This window comes from Dryobates pubescens, chromosome 1 (genome assembly GCF_014839835.1).
Source record: "Dryobates pubescens isolate bDryPub1 chromosome 1, bDryPub1.pri, whole genome shotgun sequence".
Classification (NCBI taxonomy): Eukaryota; Metazoa; Chordata; class Aves; order Piciformes; family Picidae; genus Dryobates; species Dryobates pubescens.
Window position 1 is genome coordinate 61,542,224 of NC_071612.1, and position 22,780 is coordinate 61,565,003.

At 44.4% G+C, this 22,780-nt stretch overlaps 1 protein-coding gene across 1 annotated transcript in view; it reads right to left on the bottom strand.

Annotated features, from left to right (window-relative positions):
• Positions 1-6,497: 6,497 nt before the first annotated feature.
• The window catches only part of IPPK (inositol-pentakisphosphate 2-kinase), a 33,160-nt gene continuing 16,877 nt past the window's right edge, over positions 6,498-22,780 (bottom strand). The window contains exons 3-13 of the mRNA XM_054166753.1: positions 18,666-18,761; positions 17,855-17,921; positions 14,902-15,023; positions 14,427-14,516; positions 13,759-13,817; positions 13,275-13,347; positions 12,032-12,311; positions 10,798-10,948; positions 9,338-9,440; positions 8,807-8,886; positions 6,498-7,822 (exon numbers count right to left, since the gene is read on the bottom strand). Of these exons, the coding sequence (XP_054022728.1) occupies positions 7,597-7,822; positions 8,807-8,886; positions 9,338-9,440; positions 10,798-10,948; positions 12,032-12,311; positions 13,275-13,347; positions 13,759-13,817; positions 14,427-14,516; positions 14,902-15,023; positions 17,855-17,921; positions 18,666-18,761 (1,347 nt within the window). The 3' untranslated portion in view covers positions 6,498-7,596. The remainder of the gene's footprint in view (positions 7,823-8,806; positions 8,887-9,337; positions 9,441-10,797; positions 10,949-12,031; positions 12,312-13,274; positions 13,348-13,758; positions 13,818-14,426; positions 14,517-14,901; positions 15,024-17,854; positions 17,922-18,665; positions 18,762-22,780) is intronic.

The following is a 22,780-nucleotide window of genomic DNA, read 5'->3' on the forward strand; positions in this document are numbered from 1 at the left end:
ATAATTAATATCAAAGACTTGGGTTATTGAGAAGGAAAGCCTGAAAAACTTGGGAGCAGAGTTCCAGAGGGAGTAAAGCTGAGAAAGGATCACTGTTCTGCTGCACAAGTGACCTCAGATCAGCCACATTTTCATGCTGTGACTTCCCTGCACGTTGCTGCCCCTTATGTGTCTTTGTCCCCAGGACAGATTGTGGCCTTTATCCCCCTGGTAAATACAGCCCTAGATACTGTGTAGAAATTAAAACTGGCAAATTCCAAGTGTTTTATGTCATTTGGCCTTCCGCACAAACCCCCTTCAGTTTGTCATAAATTCCTACAGCAGAGCGAGGTCACATCTGGTAGCCATCCCAGCCTGCCAGATGAGGCACAGTCCCGTAAAGCGCAGCTCATTTTCTCCGGCGCTTCTCCAAGCGCAGCTCTGCAGCCCCGTTCCGTGAGGCGCGCCGCCTGTTCCGGCCGCGCCGCGCTCGCTGGGCTCCCACAGGCTTCTCACACCTTATAAACTGCCAGGTTTGGAACAGGGCTTTGTATCCAGGGCAGAGGGCAGCGCAAGCAGCAGCGCTCGAGTCCTCACGGCAACAGGCTGCCTCTAGATTGTGTTTGCTGCTGCAGCACACAGGAACTGCGCTGTGTCTCGATGTGTGTGTAGCTGCCCTGAGTAACCTCTCACTTTATGTACTGCTTAACTTGTAAAGGAGCCATGCAGAGCTGCTCTGCTACTTTCCTTTACATTTAAGATCATTATAGAAAAAGTTAGGAGTCTTGGATAATTCCAGCTATCCACATTGGAGCTCCAAAATGTGCACTAACCAAGGAATACAATAGAATAGAATAGAATAGAATAGAATAGAATAGAATAGAATAGACCAGACCAGGTTGGAAGAGACCTTCAAGATCATTGTGTCCAACCTATCATCCAACACCATGACCCATCTTGGCACCTTGACAATTGCACATGGCTCTAATTCCCAGTAACATGCAAGTTCAGTAGGAGTCAGTAGCTCTGTCAGGTTTCTGTTGTCCCGTGATATCCTGACCCTAGTGCTTATTTTGGTATCTCATGGCCTTCAAAGCACAGCTTGGAGTTGGTGATCCAGTGTCTCAGAAGGAGCAGCTAAAGAGAGTGTGCTAGCAGGGTTATTTAAATTGAGGGAGAGAGGGGAGGGGTGTGAAATGGTGATGTGTGATAATGTGCTGCTAAATCAAATCAACAGAAGTCAGTTAAAAAATACTCTGTCAAAGTTTTCCAGGTCTTGCACGAGGAATTCTAAGCCCTGTTTGTACAGGGGCACAGTAGAGGTTTTCTTCCTGAGGTGACCCAGTTTAAGTATCTCTTGATATCACATCAATGATACTAAAAAGCCCCAAGCATCAAAACACTAAAAGTACACCCAAATTTCAAACAATTGGTATTGTTACTCTTATTAACTACTAAAATTCCAAGCCCTAAGTGGCAGCATATTAAAATCCCCTGCAACCAGAAACTGGAAGGCAGAGAAAGTCGCTAGAAACCGCCTTGTCTACTTGCGATTCTTTTCTGACCTAATTTAAATCTGCTTATTTACAGGACAAGTATCCTGCTCTTGTGACCCTTCCAGAAGGACTGCAGGGAGATCATATCGTCCTGAGGAATCCCAAACTTTCTGAGTGAGTCAAAAATTGCGTTTCTTGATTGATTGCAGAGAAAGGATTGAGAGATGTGTGTCAGCAACCTGTGTGGAATTAGTCTGCTTGACTATTAAAGTCACTCTTTGCCTTAGAATGCCACTGAACACAGACATTAGATGATGTCTGATACATTTTAGGACTGTAACCACACATTAAAAACACTGGGAGAAAAAAAACCCAAACCTAAATACATGTACAGGCCACATGCACGTGGCCTGCTTTGGTAGGTCAGTCAGTTGTGTTGCTGCCCTGAATACCCACTCTTTCACAGAGCTAGGTGGGAAACCAGAAAGGGTTGTAGCAGGCTTTTAATTGGCATTTTAAGGAAAAAAACAAATTTATTGGTGTCTTGGGTTTGGAAGGTCATCCTTCAACAAAGTGTCTGAATTCTGAGCTTAGGAATGCGAGATGCATCCTCCCTCGCTCACAGCAGCAAACGTCAGGTTTTCTGTCTGCAGTACACCAGAGCAAGGGGCAGAGCAGCTGCACCCCTTGTACTGCGGCAGGGTGGGCCCCCAGCAGCTGCCCCTCTGAGATAAGGCATTTCCTACCCCTGCCCTCAAGGAGGAGCTTTCCCTTCTCGCAGGCTGAGGCTGCTGGGGCAGCCTGGCAGTGCCAGCTCATAACTTTCTCTGTGGTTGGAGGTGCTTTGGTGGTCTTGCCATGAGAGAATGGAAAGAAAATTGCAGTTACCACAGTACCAAAAGCAACTGTAGCTGTATTTTTCCATTGTTGAAGGAAATCAGTTATGTGGAGGGGATCATTTCAGTGACATTTGTTATTATTACTCTACCACACATGCTGGATTTGTTTGGCCTCCCTGCTAGACATGTTCTGGCAGGTTTGGGATTTTAAATTGCATTAAAATAGATGTCTGAAGTTTCATATAAGACAATGTAATTACCACTGTCAGGAATTCTGTAAGGGGGCAAGAAAAGTAGCTATTTTGTGAAGGAATCAGGCCATTCCCTTCTCCTATTACATCTCCATATTAATTTATATGGAAACAACTGGAAATAAAGCACAAATTCCTCCTTCATATTTGTCTGTGGAGCTAGCAAAGAAGCCATAATAGCCAGAGCTGCCCTTTAAATTGAATGCTACAGCTCTGGGTTGCTGAGATCACTTGTTGTTAGACCATCACAGCTAGAAAATAAACTGCTTCATTCTACAGTTTCCCTTCCCCTTGTCAGGTTCCCAGTTCCATTTCACATTCCCTCATCCACAATCATGATACCAGCATTTAAACATCATTTCAGTGGGTTGGTAGGAAATGCACCTCCTTATTAATTTGTTTGCTGAATCCTAGAACAAGCTGGGCACAAATTCTTGTGGGCTTTTTAACAGTGAAGTGGCAAAAGGCTGACAAGTCATCCTTAAAGGGAACTTTCAGAGTTGTGATTAGTCAAATCTCCCCCTTCCCGTGACTTGCTAGTGTGTAGACCCAGGAGCGGACTAGGAGAGCTTTCCTTTGAGTAAGGGAGACTCCTAAAAGCAGGGACTGGGGGGGCACAAAATGCAAAAAAGCAGACAGGAGGTTCTAAAGCAGCAAATCTACAAGAAGTAATCCCCAGGTACTTGAGCAGAAAAATGCTTCCCTTGCAGGAGCAAACTGCTCAGTTGTTCACTTCATGTGCTGTAGTCATCTTGACCCCCCTACCAAAGCTAGAAATCATCTTTCGCCTCACAAACCAACAAAAACACACTTGAAATTATGAACAATGATGATGTAATTTTTACAGAAGCAGGCTTCTCGTATAAAAGCCATGAACACTCTCAGGGTGGACCTTATTCCAAACCCAGAACATCAGTTTATGCAAAAGCTTCTCCTGCAACTAGTTCTCATCCTGTATCTAAGCATGGCACCTGACCAGGTGTATATGCCAGGGGTGAGGAAAGGAGATGCTATCTCTCCTTTTGTATCTTAATGTTTACCACTGCTCCATGGAAACTTATCCTTCATAAGACAAGTACTGGGCGGGGGGAAATCCTTGAGATTGAAAACATGAAGCTTTTGTTTAAGAGCACAATGAGTGTGAACCCCAAACACTGTCCTTGGTGCTTTGAAGAAACCTTCCAGTTGCCTTGTTAACACTTCCCTGACTTTTCTGTCCACAATACAGGTTTGAACTGATGGTGGTTTGGAAGATTCATCTAGATGAAGAAGGGAGAGCTACACCTGTTCTGGACCTTCTGACTAAAGTACCAGAACAAGGTAAGGTCACTCACTACAGGAACATGAGTGGAGTATTTTTCAGTGTGAGGGTAATGGAACACTGGAACAGGCTGCCCAGGGAGGTTGTGGAGTCTCCTATTCTGGAGATACTCAAAACCCACCTGGACGCCTTCCTGTGTGATCTGATATAGGTGATCCTGCTCTGGCTGGCCGATCTTTCACGGTCCCTTCCAGCCCCTAACATTCTGTGATTGAAGCAGAATGCCTGTCCCCCTTTTGCCCAACATCTCCTTAGATAAAATAGAAATGCACCTTGCTGGGCCCAGCCAGGCAAAGCCATCCCTCCTGTATAGTTTAGAAGGGCTCACACACAACTTTGTCCCCCTCTCGTGGGCAGCAGGTAGCTGTTTTTACCCCAAACTGCAGTGCTGACAGCAGCAGTGCAGCTGCTGGTCCCAATCAGGGTCATCCTTACACTTCTCTTGCAGTCTCAGCACAGAACATGGGAAGTATTGAAGATGCCCCCAGCCGCTTCCGAAGCCTCCTGGGTCTGTTTGGGATCGAGACAGCCATCGAGAACCTGATCAAAGTGGTTGGCTCCCAACCATGAACAGCACCAGCCCGAGTGACAGCAGGTAGCGATTCCAAAAGTAGTTTTAATTCAGATATTGTTGTTACACTGTCTATAATTTTATTGAATATAAACATTAAGTTATTTTCCATTTAGAAACCATACTCATAAAACATGCTATCTGTACAATTATGGCACGTTATATATAAATTGTCATGACAGGAAAATAAATACAGCCATTTAAATACAAAAATGCCAAATAAAATAGTTACATGTACAGAGTGATCTCATTATAAACTTTAATCTTTCTGAATCAGTAATGTACCAGAGTGGTTTATCTTCTTAACATTTTCTAGGTCCCTGGAAAGTGTTAAAAGATCATGCACTGTCAAAATCAAGTCCATAAAAATCCATTTCACAGCTCTATAAAAGTACAGTGATATTAAAGTAACAAGTCAGAGACTCCCGGAACAAAGCGTTCCGTCGCCGTCTCATTAAATTAGGGTGGAAGGAGACAATCTGATGGTTTCCAAGACATACTATGCTAAAAATAAAAAGGGGGGGGGTGGAGGGGGTGGTTAACTGTATGAAGGAACTTTTTTCCACAATGTAAGTGTTGAGTATAAACAGCATTAAAGAAGAGAGGACCACCACACTTCTGTTAGAGGGAAATGGACCAGTTAACTACTGCACCCTGCTGCACCTCCTTTGGATTTCCTACTCCTAAGGGGAAGTTCTGGTAGGTAACATGTTACAAAGCATCACATTTCATACCTTCACCCCTGAAGAAATCAAGCAGACAAGCCAGCTGTCCTGTCATCTTCCTTCTCTTCCCTCAGAGGTACCATTAGGTCAGCTGTGAACTTTCAGGAAGTTTCAGAAGAGTTCCTGCCCTGCCCTAGCTGTCGTAACCACCACCTTATCGGAGCCAGACTGATACAGCTGTAAGTCACATCCTTCTCAGGTGCAGAGCGATCCCTGAAATCGAGGGGCCAAAACCACACACTGTGGACTCTTGAGTAAAATTAAAAGGCTTCGAGTCCACAGCTGCTTGTAACCAAGAGAGCAGCACACCTGTCTGTGTAAGTTATCAAAACCACTTTATGGCAATGGTTAAATAGGTGGAGAAACCAAGAGCTAAAGCAATAGTATAATACTGTAGTTTGAATAACCCACTACCTGATCACTGGAATGGTGTCCTACTACTCTGGTAGGTCAGGAAAAACTGACAGCTGGGATTGGCTTCCTGCAGAATCTACAGTTGAGCAATGCCAGAGGTCAAGTCTGGATGAACCCAAACCCTGTAATAAAGGATCTTGTTGGGTGTAAGGCAGGATAACTTCAAGTTTGGAATTCAGTAGACAGGCAAAATTGTTACTTTTTCCACTGGCATCTTACTGGTTTAGCTAGTTTTGTCTAACCTTTAGTTTATTTCATCTTCAGCTCCTTCTCCCATGAAAATGAAACTGTTTAGTCACAGGTAAACTTCTATTTGCATGAAATGTGTGTCAAGTTACAGCATGGAAACTTTCCACCTGTGGAGAGTCCTCCTTCCTTTCTTCCCCTTGTCCAACAGCTGGAGGATGTCTGGATTTAAAACCAGCTCTCTCCTAAGGTGTTCTTTGCAAAGAAGGGGTTGTTACCATGTCAGCTGCCAGCTTCTTGCACTGATACAGCATCCTGTTTGGGTGGGAACAGCCCAGGCCCCTATCCCAGCAAGGTAGCTGTGACCTGCAGGTGGATCCAAGAGCTGCCAACACAGCACCCTGCACACAGCACACGGTGTGAGTGGTGTTACTCTGTGGTTCATGTTTCTTCCTTGAGTTGTGCCAGTCTACAGGGCTTTCTGGTTGTGCTGTTTGAATTTTAGGTAAAAGGGAAATTCCAACATTACACAGCTCCTAATGTAAATACATCATTAAAATGCTAACACAGATTCCTTTAAGACCATCAGGAGTGAGCACACACTGTGTCCAGGTAACAGCAGCTCACTGCAGCTTGAACAGCCTCTCTGCACAGGCTGGACTGCGTAATCCCCAGCAGTACAGGAAAAGCACCTGTAGCTTTTGTCACACCTCAGTCTGACCATCTCCTCAGTCTCCAGCTGGGGCTCTCCCTTGAGGATGGCTTTTACCGCAGCATAGCAGAAGGCTTCAGCTGTTCCCACCTTAGAAAGCTGCAGCAGTGATGCAAGCTTAGCTCCAGTGACCATCCTGAGGAGTGAGCCCCTGCAGCTTCACAGAATCAGGTACTGTCACCTTTTTTGTGTCACTTAGAAATGAGCCTGAAAGCAGCTGCTGATGACATGCAGTATGTGGGACATCATAATGTCAATGCCTGACACAATCTGAAAGACCTGAAATCACCTGAAAAGCTCAGAATATATTATTCTTGTAGCTCAGCTTCACTTAGGTAAGAGCGAGCTGTGGTTTCACCTTCAATAGCAGCATATCACGTACAGAAAAGACAAGACCAGTATGTTAGAGGAGTTGAGCCAAGCTGTCACATAAAAACCTGAAAGAGCTTCACCTTTAACCCTTTCCATTTCATTCCAGAAGCTCTAGGTAGATACGAGGTGATCACAGAACTTCTGAAGGCAGTCTGCTGTTCCTGATCTCACACGTTTGTACTTGAAAGTGTTCTGCAGTGACACAGTCCTGCCACAGGTCAGGAACACTTGAGTAGCCACTTCTGTTTTCAGTGGACTTAATGCTAAAGGTATATATTGGTTTTGTCAGAGCATTCCCTCTTCCTACTAGGCATGAGTGAGACTCAAAGCACAAGCTCCAAGGCAATTCTCTTGTTAGTAACTGGGTTTTCTACGTTAGTGCAATATTTCAGATACCTTTAATTCTGTGCTCTCTCACTTCTAAGGAAGTAGGTTTTCAGTATTTGTCTGATCTCTCCTCTAGTTCCAAGGTATGGCACACACTCTGCTCTGTCCTATTGAATACATTCATTAAGGTTATATAGTGAATGTGTGTTTTAGTGCTATTCCATGTCTCTGAGAAGGCATACCCATTAGAAATCATTTCTTAAAGCAAAAACATTCACAGCTGAAAAATGCACTGAACACAATAGGGGGGAAAAAAACCAAACAAACTAAAATCACCATAATTGTATTCCATTACTCTTTCACTTCCTAATGTAGCTGAATAAAAATAACCTTAAGGAAACAGTTACACTTTATGGAGAACTAATGTGCAGTCTTCATTCTCCTTGAAGAGACTGGACATGACAGGGTCATCTTTGGCCTGTACATTCTTCAAATAATAGTTTACTATCTTGCCATCAAGTTTGTACTGATGAGGAATACTTTCGTATGGTTTGAGGTCGAGGTCCAGCACAGAGACAGAAAAGGTGAATCTTGATTTGGACGTTAGTACCACAGGTCTTTGCTCAGAGCTGGAAAACAAAACCACATGGCAGAGCTGAGCATTTCTCCTTTGTGCATCCCAGGTCCCCTCGCAAAGTGACTGCTGTGTTTATCTTAGAAGTTTCAGAGGAGCCCAAGAAAACAAACTTCAGCTAAGGCAGCGTTTAGGAAGCTATAGCTCCAGCTTAATCAGTTTAAAGTGAACTTGCTGGTGCCTCTTCCAGTCCTTTTCTTTTCAGCTTCCACACAACCTTAAGCCAAAACATTATTCACTCAGTTGCTGTGTCTTTTGCATTTAGTAAGTCTGACCCATTTCTAGATGCTGTGCATATAGACCAGCAGCAGAAAGAGTCACTGCAGGTTCAGGTTCAAGGCCATACAGATTTAGTGTCAGAACTAGTGTCCCAGCACACTGCAGGATGGAGGACTTGTTACTAAATGACCACTGCACAAGTCTTCTCCTTCATCAACATTTCACTCAAGCACTGCAGGGCAAACACAAAACACTGTTCCCTGAAAGTGACAAGGCTTTGGTAAAGCAAACTGCCTTACATAGGAGCACACCTACTGCTGATGATGGAGCCTGTTGATACAAAGCCTCCTTCCTTACAGCCAAAGATGTCACCTCTTGATTATTGCCTTATGTTTATTCTAATCAGGTAGTTAAAGGCAACTCATCTTGACAAAAACTCTCCTATGAGGACACCCAAGACAAAAAAAAATTGTTAAAGCTATAGTTAAAACCATACAGCAATCTATTCTCTGTGAAATGTCAAGAAGGGAATAAAGATCAAACCTTAACCCTTTTTATCAACTTAAAACTCTTTGGAAACAGACATCCATCCTAAACATCTTAAATCAGAGCTCTACCTTGCTAGTATGCTCACAGCATATGTATTTGGACACCCCACTGCCACTTCTAGGATGTTACTTGAATTGACTGAACCATGCAGCAAATGCATCATCAAATTCTAACTGAGCAGGAATCACTCAAAAGCAGGTCTCTCTCTCACCATTCATCTTGTAGGCAGGGGGAAAGGGCAATCATGATGGAGCAGTCTTTAGCAGTCATTGCTATTCGGTACTGCTGCACCTGTGCAACAGAAACAAAGCATTATTTGCATTCCCCTCAGTACAAGAGTTGCCATCACAGTCATCATGTCTCTGTTGGTGGTACTTTAAGAGCTGGGAATTCTCCAACAGATGGTTAGCAGGAGCAAGTGGTTTTACAGCATCCTCTGTAAGAATTGTGTTTATTTTCTAGATGCTTTTCTTGAAGGCCCAAAAGAGCCCCACTCCATGCAAACACTCTCCTCAGTCTAGAAAGGAAAGAACCAGCTTTATTGTTTCTCTTAAGAGCTGATGCTAAACCCATTTGGTAACTGCATCTGCTCTAGCTTCACACTGGCACTATAAAGAACGTGACCTACACTGCACTCTGCCCGCCAAAAGAGTTGCCAAGGGGCTGTCCACCCATTTCCACCATACAGGTGCTGACAGAGCAAATCAGCTACAGCAAGGCAAGCAGGACAAGTGCCCAGTACCTTTGTTAGGGCAAAAGCTACTGTGCCATCATCTTCAGTTGACAGGTCCAGCAGCTTCTCGTAGAACGCCTCGTTGTAAGGTCCATCGATCTGCAGTGTGCTCCTAAACAGACATTAAAAGATTTACAGGCAGCCAAGATGCTGACTGGATTTCAGTGAGGTCTTTCTTCAGCAGCCCAGCTACCCTGATTACAGCAAACCAACAACAGCAGCAGGTTAAGACCCAGAGATGTAACACATCACTGAAGGTTTGCTGCTGCTTAGGATCTCAGACTGTGGGGTTTTCAGGACAAGTCATTCTGAATCCACTGCCACCTCTCTGTCACTACATGAACAGGATTTTTTCCTGCAAGAATGGGTAAGTTTCAAAATGTGTAACGCTCCCAGAAGGGTTGCTGAACACACAGTGGCTATAATATACACTTCTCTGACAGGCTCCTCCTCTGCCCCAGCTCCATGATGTGTGCTTCATCCAGCCTCCTCCTTTCCCATGCTAAACACTTGAACCCCTGCTGAAAAGCTGAGACCACACCAGCAGGGTTTACAGAGTACAAACATCCCACAGATGGAATAATACATTTTCATATTATTTGTTTGATGTATAAATACACAAGCCAGCCACCCAGCAGGTGGCTTAAGCAGAGCTGAAGGCCAACCCATTGCCCATAAACGAACTCTTCAGCTCCAAGGGCTGTCCCAAGAGCCGAGAGGCAGCAGCAGCAACGTCTGGCAAGTGAAGCCAGAGTGCCCTCGTGTGAGCAGCAGCAGAACTGCGAGCACCTCGCCGCCTGCAAAGGCAGGCACCGTCCAAGGTAAGGCTGTCTGTAGCCATTATTATTACAAATAATAAGCTTCACTTGAGACCACATGCAGCAGCTTGCAACGCCCAGTAATTTCTTCACCAGGCAAGAATTACCATAAGATAAAGAATCTTGTGCCTGAACTATGATTTGGTCCCTCAAGCTGCGAGTTACAGTCTGGCATCTGGAGCTGTTCTCACCACACAAGAAGGTAGGGCTGGGTAATAGCAGGGTCACACCTCTAAGATCCTGCAGGCCCAGACTGGACTGCTGCTGAAAAGATCAGGTTGTAGGCTGACCAACTTGAGAATGACTGTAAAAACCTCATTATTACTGCAGACACAGCCCTAGCTCTGCAGGTACTCAAGGTGGGAGAAACCTGCCATCCATTTTACTCTAGCCTCCCTCAAATATACAGCCTCCACTACTATGGAATGGGGCATTTTCCTGTCTTCCCCTTCACTACTTAAAAATCCAGCTCCAAGTGACTGACATCAAAACTTTTACCAATAAACCTATTTTGATGGTATCTGAAATTTCAAGTTAAGACATTCAGAATATGCAGTACCATGCAGGAAAGTTGTAGACAACACAAGAAGAGAGTGTCTGCCTACAGCCAGTGTTGCTATGTAACGAGAATGAAAACATGTCAAGCCTTACCTCTCTTCAGGAAACTCCTCCAAGTACTGTTCCACTCTGCTGTACAAAGGATAGAGTCCTTCAATATCCAGCATGTCAAGCATCTGAGCCTGAAGGGTTTTATAAAGGAGACAACCCCTCGGTAAGCCAGAGCTTTCCAATTTATGTTTACCTAGAAGAAAATGTATTTTCAAATCAGGCAGACAGCAGTGTCCTCTTTGCTTCATTTTGCCATTGCATGTGCTTGTTCACAGAGCAAGTCCAAATACTCTTTAGGCTAGGCATGGAGAGGGAACAAACCAAAACACTTCTGTGTCAGGTTCACGTACTAACCTGCACACTGAAAGAGCACATATATGACTGCAGAGCACAATACCTGATACAAACTCCAGATATTATTGACAAGCAAGCCAAACAACCCCCCCCACACAACCCACCAAAAGAAGAAACATTTCTGCTGCAAACTACTTGTCTGACTCTGTAAGATAATTTTTTTTCTTATGAGTTTGAAGCCACCAAACTTCACTGTATTAACTGCTGGCAGAAAATTATTTGGCATCTCAGCTACAGGGCCTTTTTACTACATATTTAATTTGTATTTGCCATCCCTGCTGCAAGACAGCTCTTTCTCCACACAATGCAGCAAAACCGACCAGCAAGGAACAAAACCTGCCTCAAAGGCAGAGTGAAAAACATGCTGCTTCTCTAACTGGCAGCATCTGGAATGATTAAGAGCTTATGCACCGAGAAATTAAATGATTTAGAGTTTCCCAGGGCTCACTTCCCTTCTCTTCTCTGCAGCGTTTGCACCTGTCTCTCTAGCAGTAGAAAAAAAGACCCAAACAACAAAATGAACCTAGCTTGTGAGGGCTGATAGGAGGAGCAGGGAAAGGAACAGGTGTCACCTAGCAAACCAACCAAAGCAGCCAGACCTCATCACACACTACTGAACATTTCCAACCCCGTGATGGTTATCACCTCAGACTGGTATTTTCCTCCATTCTTCCTCCACCACCTTCTGAATTTATTTTTAGCCCTGTCAGTAGGTACAGTGCTAAAAATGCTCAATACAAGGTCACATTAGAGAAACAGTTACTGAGCAGTTACGCAGCTCAGAACTCATTTTTTACATGTCACAGACTGCCTTGTTTCTGTTCTCACATGGGCAGTAAACAGCAGACGAGGGGCAAAAGGTCCAAATCATTAGGAGGCGACAGTTAATTACTGACAGCACGCAACAATTATTCTTTCTTACCATTTCTTACTAGCTCCTTATTAAAAGCACTTGCTTCACAGTAGCTTCTTCCTTGTGAAATGGGAACTGTCTTCATATCACCTGCCCTGCAGGCATCAGTACTACTTAGTAGGGCCATAGTTATAACGTGGATGAGCTCTTTGACAATTGTCCTTGTGCAGTGGGGCCCACTGACCAAGCCATTGGAAGGGAAGAAGAAGGGTTTTAAGTGACGAGCAAGTTCGTTCCAGTCACAGACACTGTCCTGGTCATCTTTACAGCCATAAATTAGTTCCCCGTTCTGCAAATGATGGAAAAAACCACAGTATTGAGGCACTGCACTTCATGAAAGCCAGGTGTTTGTACTGAGACAACCAAAGCAGAAATTCAGTTTTTTAAGACACACAGCACAGAGAAGTGTTCTTAGGTTAACAGTCTGTGTACAAACACTGTCCCAGTCCCTCACAAACTTGTCCTCTTAATCAGATACCACAGGTACCAACCTTTGAATTAGGACCAAAGCCCATTTAAATCTACTGCTACTTTCCCAGCTTAATCACCTGTAAGTAAGCAGAACCACAGAAGTGAACTGATCCTTGGCACATTTTCCTGTCACTTTTCTCCCAACAGTATCGACAGTGGAAAAGCACCATCTGAACAACCTTCTTTAAAGGCCAGACTGAAAAAGGAGGGCTATAAAGAGGGACTGGAGAGGGAGTTTTCAGACCTCTTCTAACAGAAACACAGGAGAGTTCATTAAGTAATTCAAATAGTTGGTTTAATACTGTAAATGCATTGTAAAGACTCTTGTTTCCTAGCATTAATGTGAAAATCTGCATAAGCCATCAGTTCCTGCTGTAGGACTTCCCTACATGAATGCCACACAGCAGGTGACTTTTCCCTCCCGTTGGCCTGCCTCAACACCCTTAATAGTAGTTCTAAAACAATACTTGCAGCAACATGCAAAGTTCTCCAACTTCTTCCTCCTGAATTTTAAAGCTTTAGTCATCTGTACAAGTTCTATGCTATTAGCTGCTCCTGAGTAATTCTTTCAGACTAACTAGTTCTGGGAAATTAATACCTTACCCGTTCTGACTTGAAAACTTAACTAAGAGTTTCCCACTTCCTTCTCTCGGGGGGGTCCAACAGTGATGGTGCTGATTAGGTTGGTCTGAGGCAGGATCTTGACTATTCAGATGCTGACGTCAAATTGTGTAACAGCCAAGGCAAAAAATGAGGCAAGCAGAGAGATTTGATTGTTTACCTTAAATATCTTCAAGTTGTTCTGTGGCTCCTGTAATAAGCTCTTCAAAGCAAAGTGCATTCTCTGTTTATTTCTAGGGAAAGAAAAATAAATGAATTGAAGACTTTTTTAGATGTATACACCTGTGCCTAGAGGGCTCTGGCATCTTAGCTGGTCACCTGAAATCAACACACCCTTTAAGCCTGTTACTCACACTGAAGTCACTTGCAAAGACAAAGGGACTGTGCCCAGTTAAACTTGAAATCTGAATGAGCTAAACAGTTCCATGGTTAATGTCATGTAGCAGAAGGCACTGAAACATTAACAAGCCACTCTGATGCCTGAAATAGGTGTAAACAGGTACAGAGCCCCAGAAATACTCACTGTGTAAAGTCAGACAAGCTGACACTGACCATCCTTAACACTCCAGTGGAAACCAAGGACAGCTAAGAAAGAAATTGTGACACAAGTTTTCTTGGCAGGGAGCCAAGTCAGAGAGCCTTACCCTGAGAAGAGGTCGAGCGGGCAGTATTTACTTGGTCGCTTCCATTTGCCGTTCGCTACCTGTGGAAAGGCACCGCTGTTAATCACTCCTGCAGGAACTACTCTCAGTTACTTCAGCAGTCAGATCTGTGGCACTAACATGCTGTCTTCAGAACTCCCATGACATTGAAAGCCCTTGGAATGTGGAATTCCTGACTACTGAGGCTCTCCCTAATCGTATTTATCTCGAGTCACTCCAATCACATCCACAGGCATAGTGCACGGAGGAAGGCCATGTGGAGTTCCAGTGAGGCACACTTAACACCATTTCAAACACGGTCAAACAAACTCCCTGTGTGCTACACGTTGTTGTAAGTTACAGAACACCAGCAAGCACTTGGTGAGCTGGACTCAAAGGGAGCTTTGACATCAGAGTTTACCCCACCAACAGCATTAATAGTCCTCAAAGACTAACATTGTGCTTGTTTGCTTCCAGCTTCCCACAGAACTTGTTCTGTCCCTCACCAAACAGATGCACACCCAGAGACTCAGATGTGTATCCTCCTCCTATCTTTAGTCATATCGGAGGTCTAAGCAAGTTTCAACAGCCAAGCAGGGCTGGAATGGCAAATGCAGCTCAGCACAGTGGAAGGAAAGCCCTGTGGCTTAAGAACCAAGAACCAAGCTCACCTTTAGGTGCTGATGCATACAGTAACGACACACCTTGTGCTTTATCTCCTGTGAAACATGGCTGGAAAAAGGAATGAAGCCACACTTTGGCTAAAACAAACAGACAAAGATTGTAAATATACATGTAGTTCTTTAGAGAAATAGAAGGGTGCACAATATGTAAATCTTGCCAGTTAAAGGAATATTAAAGCAAAGAAGAGCCAACAGCAAACACTTAAAATGCTGTACATTATTGCCAATTATTTTACAGTTCTCACTTAAGAAATATGGATATACAAAACTGCTGTGGCCTACAAAAAAAGCCTAGTAATAGCTGGGAAATTCCCAGCTTTCCAGACATCAGCAACTGGTAGGAGGAGGGGACTACTTCATATCCTGTGGGTCCCAGCAAAAGCAGCGAGCTCTGCCCTATCACATTGCTGGATTCCTTGCTCTGTCAGTCTGTGCCCCCAAGAGCCTTCCCCTTCACTGGTACCTTGATCTCGATGCAGAGGATGGGCCGGTGCTCCACGAAACGATAGGTCTGCAGCCTGGTGAGGTTAGGAAGGCACATTGCATAGCCACTAAGAGTGTCCATGTCTTTGTCACAGCGAGACTCTGGGGGAAACAAGAAAATGAGGTGTGTGGATGTCTCTCTTACTCCGTAGTTACCTTGTTCACCAGCTGGGAGGGTGGAAACAAACTCAGAAAGACAGGACACAGTTCTGCCAGCTTTAGCCCATTAGACACCTGCAGAGCTCTGCTCCCCGTGACCAAACCGCTGTTCAGTCTCCCTAAGGCTGCCCCAGGCATACAGAGCCTGCAAAAGCTGCCCTGAACCCCAGCTCCCAGCTCAGCCCAAGAGCAGGGCCAGTGAGAGGCCTGAAATATGTCAACTACAGTAGTCAGGCTCCATATGCTTTGTCACAGATGTGACCTCCTGTTTGCTTAGCTACAACTGCACAAACTGCCACCCCCTGGTCTAGTCAACAGGAACCTGTGACAGCTGGCAGGAATATCATAAACTGCTCAGAAGCTCAAAGTGTAAATCTAAACAGCACCTTCAAGTGGCTTCACTCTACCCCTCTGTCTACATATTCCCCTCCTAGTCCCTCCAGTGCTTACATCAGAACAAATAGATGAAAAGGAACATAGAAGGCACAGAAGTTAGCTCAGAACATGACTCTCCTCTGCTAAAACCACCCCTTGAAAACTAGCTTTTTTTTAATATGATCTGAAAACATATTAGTATAAAATGTTTTCAGACTAACATTACGAGGCATTAGGTAGATAAAGCCTTCTAATACCTTCCTTCCACACTCATCCTTTGGGACAGAGAAAGGCCTGTGAGCTTTTCATGCAAATTTAACAACAACATACACCTCTAGATTTTCAAACACCTGTGTTAGAGCCAGGCAGAGCACACCTGTTTGGTTATAGCCCATTGCCAAGAAAGATGTCCTGCAATTCTCAGCCAACTGCTAAGAAAACGTTCTGAAATACGTACTGCAACGGGAAAACAAAAGCCCTCACAAACTGCAGCCTGCCATTAGATGCTATACCTCACTAGAGTGAAAAGGAAGAAGCCTTTCTCCAACAGAATACTGGGGTTTGTTTTCTTTATCTAAACTTAAGCAAAAGTACATCAATGTTCAGCTGCAAGCACTTGCCAAATCACAGACCCAGAAATCATAGAATGTTAGGGACTGGAAGGGACCTTGAAAGATCATCCAGTCCAACCCCCTCTGCCAGAGCAGGATCACCTAGAGCAGATCACACAGGAACTCATCCAGGTGGGTTTTCATTATCTCCAGAGAGGCAGACTCCACAACCCCCCAGGCAGCACGTTCCAGTGTTCTGTCACCCTTTCAAGTATTAGACAAGAGCCTTCCTAAGCTAGGCCTATATGAAAGGTATTATGAAGAAACTCTTTCCTCCAGGGTCAACAAAATTCCTGTTAAAAATGAACAGTGAGATTTCCTGTTGTAGACCACTGGGGCAGCTCCTCACAACTGTATGGCTTCAAACTAGAGAAGAGTAGATTTAGATTGGATGTTAGGAATAAGTTCTTTACCATGAGGGTAGTGGAACACTGAAAGAGGATGCCCAAGGAGGTATTTGAGGCCCCATCCCTGGAGATATTCAAAGCTTGACAAGGCTCTGGGCAACCTATCTAGCTGAGGATGTCCCTGCTGACTGCAGAGGGGGTTGGACTAGATGACCTTCAGAAGTCCCTTCTAACCCAGACCATTCTGTGATTCTATGATTTGTTCCTCTAAAGGAGGAGCAAGAGCTGCAGACACACAAAATTGAACTTTATAAACTAAAACTAAGTTCTGTCCTTCACTTTTACCCAAGTATTGCTGACACTAGTTGTTTTTATGATGGTTTCTGGCACTGTGGAACTGCTTCTCCAAAAGGTGAGGAGAACTCAGCCACAGAACATGTCCTGTGCTCAATGGAACCAAAGGCAACACTACTTTGATTTAATGACATTTCTCTTCAAGGAGCTTTGCCAGAGCAGGAGCTGCTGGCTGTTCTCAAGAACATCTAAGAACACAAGATGAGCACACCATGAGGGACACCTTCTCTTTACCCATTTTAGAGCTTACACCTCACTGAACACAAAGAACAATGCACCTAAGCGTTGCTGACTAAGAGCAATGACACCAAGTTAGTTCTGTACTGCTTCACTTCACGCTGCATGCGTCACAGATTGCTAAACCTTGGTACTCATGAGCATGTTCCAAAAGGTTTCACAGCTCACCCTCAACTCCTGCACTTAGTCCCTTCAATCCCCACCTCATACAACATACTGGCACTTCACTGATGGGCAGGGAGCCCAGAGGACCATGTTGGAGAAGCAGCACAGCCCCCTTATCCCAGAGATGGCCACTGAAGGCAGCACAGCCTGCAGTGCTACAGCCCCTTACAATGAGACAGCAGCTATCAGGGGAGAGACCTGAAAAGCTGGAACTTGAGACCTGAGAGTCATCAGATGAAAGATGCTTAGCCCCAGGTGAAATACTAAGACTGAAAACAAGACAGTTGCAGAACCTCCACACCAAATTATCTTCCAAAGCTCTGCTCCATGGGCAGTTTCTCCATGAGGAGACACTGATGGAACTTGAACAGTTATTTCAGGACACATCTTCCACCCCTCTCAATGACCTGTTTAAGGGACTTCCCAGCAAGGTGAAAGCTTATTCAAGAGTTAACAAGCACAGGCTTACAGAGGGTCCCTTTCCCCAGTTTGATCAAACTAACCTCAGATGCCATTTTTAATTCTACATAGCCATTTTTTCCACATCCAATTTTCAGCTTGTCACTGTCTAAACACTTACAGTTTCCTCATATTCCAAGTTATGATGGGTTCTATTTTAGAATGAAGAGAGACACTTTACAGCTTGAGGAAGGCCTCCTCTTTAAATGCCATCCCTGGCACTTACCTGGCCTCTCTGGCTGAACTTTTAAACAGAGCTGTCTTACAAAGTCTAAAGGCAGTTGAATAATTTCCTGTTAAGAAAAAAAAAAAGAAAACTTATTTCAACACAAAAATTAACACCCAGCTTGGGGGTCTCCAAATGGAAATTTCAGTGACTGTTAACAACAGTATTCTAAAGTACATGGTCAGCAGCTGCTCCCTCTGATTACCCACCTGTACCTGCAGTCACATGCAACAGTTACTCCACTATGAAAACCAAGAACTCATTTCAAGCCATGAGAAAGAGCATTTTCAGTGCCAGCTTAATGTACACAAAGCAACAAATTAAAATGTCCCATGTCTCACATCCCACCCTTCCAAGACAAGAGTTGTTGTGCAACTCAAGTTCCAGCAGATGTTACTTTTCCCTCAGGTGTCTGATGTTCAGCTAGCTAGAGCTGGCTGCCCTGAAGGCCAGAGTGGCAAGGGGAAAGGTTACTCTGACTGCAGAGAAACCCAGACACTTCACATGAAGCAAACTTCTCCCCTTGCTTTGCAGTTAGTCTAAATATATCTCTCTCCCACACCTCTCACCTTATGCAGGGCAAATAAATGACCGCTCATGAGTAGCTTGAAATAGCTCAAACCATGGAATGCAACCCAGTCACCTCATCGGGCACAGACCAGGCTCTCTGTTCTTACCCAAACACTTCTGTGTATCTTGCTCAGGAATATTTGCAGACCCTGCTAATTCCTTTTACTGGCATTCAGTGTTCCCCCAAACACTTTGGTGTTTACAGTGTAGGAGCCATTTATTTGAAGAACAAAAGATTTACCCCGTGATGCACATAGTTCTCCCCAAAGAACTGCTTCATGACATGTTTTCCAAAGTCTACAATGTTCTGCAGATGGTGGAGTATTTCCTCTGAAGTCTGAAAGAAAGATGGTGATTTAACTATGAAATAGTGGTTACACTCAAGAATACATACACATACCAGGCAATGGTTTAGCAAAGTAGCTTAACTGCTCTACTGAGTTTGGTAGGTCAATGCACCTTGAAATGCCCATGAATCCTGTGCTGCACTTGTCTCCCAGCTGCTGCCTGAGAGGCTGGGACAGCCAGGAAAATGGTCAGGAGAGATGACTCTTAAGTGTCAGGGAGAAAAGAGAAGTGGAGGTGGGGAAGATTACTCTTTGACCATTACAGCTGAAAAGAGATGCACAGCATACTTAACCAAGAGTGAACAGCAGGAGAGGCTTCCAGTGTCTTATGCTTGGAGATTGGGAACAGAACAGCCACATCACAGGTCTCTGCACAAACAGGTACAGGATTTGCCACCTATCCCAAATCCTGCCCCAGCCAATGAAAAGTCTTACTATCATGTTGTCTTCCATTAATTTTGGGCTATGTGTCTATAAGGAAACACTGAAGTTCTACTGCAAGACAAAGAAGTCAAGCTAGATAGAAAGGAGGCGAGCTCAGCACAGCCTGGCTCTGACAGGCTTCTGCTTACTGAAGAGGTAACAGAGAAGCTTTACAACAGCATTACTCCCTTCCCAGCACTCCAGCACACTCTGGTTCTCTGCACAGTGTTTTATTGTTAGGATAGACAATCTCCCAGCTCCTGTGCCCTTTTGTAACACACAAAGCTTTTCTGGAACAGCACTACTTTGCCTACCACTGTACAACACTGAAACATACAGATTAGCTCTTGGGATTAAGGAAACAGTAGAGGAACAGAAAATGCCATGCTCTTGTCCAAGTTAGAAAAATGAGAGTGGAAAAACAGCATGTGCAGAAGATAAAACCCAAAAACAATAGAGTAAGAGAAAATTAAATAGTAGGAGGAGAACACTCAGGTAATGCAAAGTCTAGAGAAAGAAGGAAGTACTATCCCACACAAATTAAACATGTTTAGAGATAAAAGGAGATTGTCACTAACCAGAGGGCTAGAGCACCTTCCCTACAGGGACAAGGTGAGAGATTTGGGGCTGTTCAGCCTGGAGATAAGCAGGCTCCAGGAAGACCTTAGAGCAGCCTTCCAGTACCTGAAAAGGGCCTATAAGAAAGCCAGGGAGGGACTTTTCACAAGGGCCTGTAGTGACAGGATAAGAAGGAATGGATTGAAGCTTAAAGAGAGTAAATTTAGACTGGGTATTAGGAAGAAATTCTTTACAGTAAGGGTGGTGAGACACTGGAACACATTGCTCAAGGAGGTCATGGATGCCCCCTCCCTGAAGGTGTTCAAGGCCAGGTTGGATCAGGCCTTGAGCAACATGGTCTAGTGGAAGGTGTCCCTGCCCATAGCACAGGTGTTGGAACTGGATGATATTTAAGGTCTGTTCCAACCCAAACCATTCTGTGATTCTGTGACACCAGGGAAGGCTCACAAACAACAATTAACAGACTACTGGAGCCTCACCTTCCAATACTAAAAGGCACTGAAATGAAAAGCTTTTGAAGGCCCCATCATTACTGCCAGTTCACTTAGCAAGATACTCACACTCACCACATAGGTTCTATACAATAAAAGGGGGGGGGAGGGGGGTGAAGTCACTCAAGCAGAAGGCTCAAACACTAAAATCAGCAATGTGCAGTTCAAATCATTCCATGAGCCCTGACACTTGACATGCTGCTCATTGCAAGGCCCAGTGTAACTCTGAGCATTTTTCATTAGAGCACTGAGTTGCAGCAATAAGATCACCATGTGCAGTAACAGCACCCTGTTTAACTCCTAGATTACCCAGTCCCAAATCCACAACCAGATAGTGTGAACACAAAGCAGCATCCAGATGACTTTACCTTTGCCAGAGGAGTTAAGCACAAGAGACTGAGATGCCTCTGTCCACATCTGATTTCACTATGCCTCTTACTAGAAAATGCTGTGCTGCTTTCCAAGCTGTTTTCACTGGATGAGCTACAGATAAATAACACTTTCTATCCAATCTCATCCTGCACTAGTCAGGAATACAAATTACACCTAAAAAACATTTCCTCTTCTACAGGTCTCATGTTGCTACATCCAAAACTGACTCTCCAGGACGTGTTTACAGATCTGAAGATAAAATATTTATTCTGTTCTGCCCTGGGGAAAACTGATCCTTTAAAACAAAACCAAAACAAAACAAAAACCCAAACAATCCTCAGAATAACTAAATATTTTCAAATTACATAATCTTTCATTTGGAGGGCAAAGCCAACAGGAGCTGTGTATCACAAAGTCCACACAACCACGACGTGAAGCAAACGCAGAACGCCGGAGCTGGCCACCAACCAGGCCTCAAAAGGCAACACTTGTGTTTGTAACAGGAGAGTCTTCTCTGGTGGTGGGCAGTCACCAGCCTGGAGCACGAACTCAAAGACACTGCTTAAAGCACCTTCAGAAGCAGCTCTGCCACTAGTAGCCTCTCTGCTGTCACAGGAATAGGAGAGAAGAGTGCCCCTCTGGGGCGACTCTGAAAGTTCTGCTATCAGTTTCTAAACAGCAAGCTCTTGGTGTTTCATCAGCTACAGCCCACAGGAATACCTAGTGCCACCCATCTCTCTGGGGACTGGACGTGGCACTTGTTGCCATGGTTTAGTAGTCATGAAGTCTTAGGTGGCAGGTTGGACTTGATAATATTTGAGGTCTTTTCCAACCTCATTGATTCCTATGATTCTCTGCTCAGCAGGATTCGGAGCAATCTCACTACTCTGATGATGCAGGAGAAAAACAAACCACCCAACTAACCAACCAGTCAAGAATCTGACCAGCCTTCCTCAGGCACTAACAGAAGGCCATGCCCAAGAGATTCTTCTCCCTGTGTTTCACTATCCCGATCCAACAAACTGACCGCATGCCAGAGCAGTCCGCAGAAGCATTATCAACTTCAGCGCTGTGGTGGGTAACTGAGGAGTCACTTCCTTGGCTTCCTGTGCAACATGGTCAGCTTTGTAAAACAATTACTGTGCAACAAGCTCTGGGGACTTAAAAAAAAGGGGGGGGGGCAAAAAAGATGGGACTTGGTGTTTTGTTTTCTTAAACAAATGGCGACAGACTGACTTTTAACTTACACTTGTGGTCTAATTCTGCCCTGCTCTATTAGAAATTGAGAGAGGCACTGTTTTCCTTTCTTCTGCTCCACTGGGTTCTTCCCTGTTTCCCTAACAACTCTAAACATTGTTATCTGGGATTACTACAGAAGTACAGAATGCATGGGTTGAAATCCTGCCACTATAAGCAGATCCAAAACATACTTAAAATCACACTTCAGTGGTAGCAGACTTTCTTTCAACAGCAGCAGCAAGGCCAAACAGCTTGGATGTAACACTGTGCTGATGGGCTTTACCTTCCTCTACTCTGATCTACTTTAGAAACCTCCCCTCCTCTGTCCCTTGTTATACTGGATGCATTTTGCATTCATCTTCCTGACTTGAAGCAAAACAAACTTTCCTGCATGTTTAATGTTCACATTCTTCCTTGTTTCTTTTTTCCTGAAATTAAGGCACAGGTCTTTACAGCCATAAAGCTTCTGTACTTCTTTCTCATGGCAACAGTCTGCCAGTGAACCTTACAAAGCCATGGTTCAGACACTGCTGTAACTCAAGCTATTCCCTCTACCTATCAGGTACCTGAAGACTACTTGTTATGTGGAGGAAATAGCAGAATTTGAACTTTCTGCCTCTTGGGCTCTCTTTTATTTCCCCTTGGAGCACCATGTGCACACTTCACTTTTACCATCCACCTTTCATTCTTGCCTATTTTTTGTCCCTGTTAAAGCAAATCTAAGGTAGCTTGCTTCAGTTCCTTCTCTAGCAGAAAACCACCTGCCTCAGTCCATGCCACTGGTCACTGTGCCTCGCCCTGCTCTTCATCAAGAGACAGGACACTGAAATCACTCTCTCACAAAGGCTATTTTCAAGAAGTATTTCACGTCATTGTCCAAATTCCACAGCTTTTCAGCTGATGAA